The sequence below is a fragment of the Solanum tuberosum genome, unplaced genomic scaffold, assembly GCF_000226075.1.
Source record: "Solanum tuberosum cultivar DM 1-3 516 R44 unplaced genomic scaffold, SolTub_3.0 scf00084, whole genome shotgun sequence".
Lineage (NCBI taxonomy): Eukaryota > Viridiplantae > Streptophyta > Magnoliopsida > Solanales > Solanaceae > Solanum > Solanum tuberosum.
In genome coordinates this window covers 1,375,902-1,380,272 of record NW_006239009.1, presented here as the reverse complement: position 1 = coordinate 1,380,272, position 4,371 = coordinate 1,375,902, and the positions used below count along the sequence as shown (strand labels likewise).

At 31.7% G+C, this 4,371-nt stretch overlaps 1 protein-coding gene across 1 annotated transcript in view; it reads right to left on the bottom strand.

Moving 5' to 3' along the window:
* Positions 1 to 1,672: 1,672 nt before the first annotated feature.
* The window catches only part of LOC102601257 (protein RER1B-like), a 15,751-nt gene continuing 13,052 nt past the window's right edge, over positions 1,673 to 4,371 (bottom strand). Inside the window, exons 2-4 of the mRNA XM_015308425.1 lie at positions 3,645 to 4,022; positions 2,251 to 2,425; positions 1,673 to 2,067 (exon numbers count right to left, since the gene is read on the bottom strand). Of these exons, the coding sequence (XP_015163911.1) occupies positions 2,041 to 2,067; positions 2,251 to 2,425; positions 3,645 to 3,997 (555 nt within the window). The 5' untranslated portion in view covers positions 3,998 to 4,022 and the 3' untranslated portion in view covers positions 1,673 to 2,040. The remainder of the gene's footprint in view (positions 2,068 to 2,250; positions 2,426 to 3,644; positions 4,023 to 4,371) is intronic.

Sequence of the window (4,371 nt, the reverse complement as noted above, 5' to 3'; positions counted from 1 at the left end):
AATAGTAATAATAGTAATAATAGTAATAATAGTAGTAATACTAATAGTAATAATAATAGTAATAAAATAGTAATAATAGTAATAATAATAATAGTAATACTAATAGTAATAATACTAGTAATAATAGTAATAATAGTAGTAATAATAGTAGTAATAATAGTAATAATAATAGTAATAATAATAGTAGTAATAGTAGTAGTAGTAATAATAATAATAATAATAATAGTAATAATAATAGTAATAATAATAATAATAATCTTTCAAACATTAAAATCCCAAAATTTGAATTCGACAAAATAAACACGAAAAAGAATTTAGAGATTAGCACTTGAACTCAACAATTTTTTTTAAAATATTAAGCAGTATATATATATTCTAGAACTTATCATTCTAATCCAATTATAATACTATAATAAACATATTTTAATATCTTATATGTTTATGATAGTGATAGGTAATAGGATTTTATAATTTTTGTTATAATAATTTCTCATTTATCTCGTGCTAAGTTTGAAAATCTGGGAAGATAAAAAAAATTAAAAAAAGAGAGAGATATGAATTCATATAGTGAACAAATTTATAAAATTCTAAAAAATATTATAAAAACAAACCTCCAGCAATTATTTTGAAGTAATTTTGGTGTTGCTTTTTACTTCAAGGATCTTTCAAAAATTAAAATCTTATCTTTTGAATTCGACAACATAAACACGAAAAAGATAGAGATTAGCACTTTTTAAAAAATTTAAACACAACAACTACGGATAAAATAATATATTAAAAAAAAAAAAGAGATACAAAAAAAAAAGTTGAGAGAACAATTTGTTATCAAAGATATTTTTTATCAATATTGAATATATAAAGCGTTTGAATTTTGTAACCATTTTCTATTCGTTAAAAAATATAAATTTCTAAAAAAGATGAGGCTAAACTTTTGGGTTATTGAAATTTAAATTTTAAAATTTTAAGAATTTAAACTTGCATATGTGTTTCTAGGGTAGTAGAGACTGAGGGATAAAGGGAAGTGCTAAACTATACCTCGTGTTCTATATTAATTTAATTCAAGTGAATTAAACAAATTGTTTAGTTAGTGTATTTTTTTAAATAAATAGTTTTAATAATTTCAATTTAAAAGTTTACAGAAATTTAAAATAATTTAAAATTTTAATTTAAGTTAAAACGAAAATTATTATTATTATTATTATTATTATTATTATTATTATTATTATTATTATTATTATTAGGGTATTGTTTTGCTATAAATATGGAGGTTGTGGAAAGATATTTTAAAATAATACACGTGTATTTGTTTTTTTTAAAAAAATATATCCTATTTTAATCAATTATCTATATTTTAGGAATCACTACTGCCTTTAATGTAATTCAAAATTAAAAAGACATAAATTTTAAACTGATCCCACTAATTTTGAAATAATTAACTACCACTACATGCAACTACGGTGTTATTACACCTATAATAATTACAGTGAAGAGCAACTAAATTATTCCTTGGTAAGTAGTTGTCGGCCTTGCGACGCATTTATCAACCTGTAAGAATCTAAGCAGACTTCATCACAAAAACTTGCTTGAGGCATGCATGGATATCACAATCAAAATTTTCTATAATGATAACCACATACATAATAATGACAGTAACAGATGCAATACAATTGGATAGTTAATTCTAACAACAAAACTGTTATTTCCTGCTCATGCACTTTTGATCTACAGAACTAAGATTGGAGGCCAATCCACAGAAAAACAGAGGATCATAAGCCCTAAACTGTCAAGGGAGAAAATAACAGAGTTTTTTTAATCCTACCAGAATACCTGAATCCTTGGAAGAAAAACAAAAGGAAACAACAAAAGAGTTCATGCTAACTCTATACATTTGCAACAAGTCATTTACATATGCATGTGATACATTTTCAAGAAGACGAATATTTACACGAGTTCCTCAGAACAAAGGAGGGGACATTTACTACCCTTGAAAAGATTCCAGCATCGGTCCTGACAACTAGTCCCCGTTAAGCCACTACTGCTTCAATCAGATTTACTCCCAGAATACTTCTGCAAATTCCATGAAGATTATTGTATTATACAGGAAATTTGAGATAAATTCCATTCAAAGGAAAAGCTTGAGATATCTTTAGCTTATCCATATCGTAGCTAAAGATAGAAACAATGAGATAACAAAGAAAAACAGCACAAAATACTCTCACATAAATCCCATTAGAGTGAAAAGCTATTTACCTTCTTCCTGAATGGATCATACTTGTATCGAATCATGTGTGTGATCTGACGCTTCATAGTGAGGACAAAGAGAAAAATCCAGTAGCATAACAATATTGGCCAGAATACTGGGACATCAAATATAGAACAGAAGGTCATCAAGAAGGCTACAATGAAAGCTTTTGTTGTTGCATACCTGAAACCATAGGTAAATATGAAAAGAAATTTCATTTAGGGAAGGGATTGTGATGAATACAAACAACAACAACAACAACAATAACAATGCCTCAGTCCCAAACAAGTTGGATTAGCTTTATGAAATCTCACTCCTCACTGACCAACCAGGGAAAAAGAAAGGAACTCCACACATGCAACAAATAGAACATTTATAGGGGTATGAGTTGCCAAATGGGAGTTTGAGCGAGTCAAAACGGACTAAGTTAATAAACGGTTGGATCATTGACATGCCCAATGGTTAAATAAATGGGGCTAAACAATGGGTCATAGCCCAACCTGCCAAACTTTTGCTAAAAGTTTTAAATTTCTTTATTTGTTTTTCTACTAATTTGTTTAATCACCTAACTATTTTTTTTCTTAATTATGATTTTTTATAGCATAGTTAAAAAAAAAAGAGATAGTTCGACAAAGTTTCTCGTGGATCAATTTGGACAGCATATCAACCACATGACTTTAGATGGGCGAATTGGGTGGGTCATAATGGACGAGTTTATAGCTGTGCAGGTCAAACTTGAGCGGGTTTGATGGGTCAGTTTTTCATGGGCCAATTTTTCTATCACTGAACATCTACATCAGTTAACACAGGTAATCCGACATTCTTCCCCAGTTTAATTAGGAATCATCAATGCCTATCCTGTGTAACGCTACCTCATGATTAGATGAAGTGAACAAAAAAAGACATGTGTTACCGGCTGTTATCACATGCTGGACACAAATCCTAGATTCTTATGCTTCAGCTTAGATGGGGCAAAAGTAGCTACCTGGCACACTAGGAAGTCTTCAAAGTGTGACCTCATACTAGACTAGTCCTTATATCATACTAACCAGCAAGACCAAATAATTTATCATGTTTTGGGAAAAAAATAATAGCCTGCTCAGCCACAAGCTAATCCATGACACTCACTAAGCACAAAAGACAACTCCTTGTATTGCACAAGAATGCATATTCACTACATCGCCAGATGAAATCATGATAAGTTGTTAGCCACAAACATCAAATTTCGAGTTAAAATCTCAGAATCTTTGCAGTCTAAGACGTGTAAAGATGATCACCACATTACATTGTGCAATTATACCATGAAATGAGTCAAAGAGCACTACTTCAAAGAGAGATGCAAAGCCTAATCAACTAAGTAAATTGCTGCGAATAGGTATAATCAGTGTTATAATGATCTCACCAGAACAAAAACTCAGGCAACCGACGAACAAAAGGCCTAAATTCATCATTGTCCTTAGGCGGTAAAGAAGCACCATCTGGAGCTTCCAGCTCAGGATCCTCCTTTGGTGACAGAAATCCAATCAACAAATTCAAAATATAGGTTCCTACGCCATATGAGATAACATAAAATCCACGACCATAGTAAACACGCAATATATATATTGAAGCAGCTGCCAGTGTTCCGAGCCACCTGCGGAATGTATAAGGAGCAGACCTATCCAAATAGTAGCGAAATGTCCTAGAAACTTCATTTTTCCACTTAGCTAGTGGTGATTGAACTGCATCTCCACCATCAGCTTCAACTCCCTCCATGAAGTCAACTCAGACTTTCTACAATCTAAGCACAAGAAAGTAGAACCATTAAATTAGCAAAAAAGGATCATTAATCTAATTCCTCCAGAAAAAAAAATTAATTCCTCTTTCATCCTTATAGAATAGAACAACAAAAGAAGAAACACAGATGAACTGGCCTGCTAGTTGCTGCTAAGGCTGGGCACCGGAACGGGTTGTACCGGTACCATTCCGTTCCGTTCCGGTACCATTCCGGTTCGTTCCGATCCGGTAGTATTCGGGACGGGATGGGATACATTGAACCGGTACACGGAACGAAACGGTATCAAGATTTGGTACCGGTATACCGGTACCGGTTCATCCCGGTTCATTCCGGTTCCGTTCCGGTCCGGTCC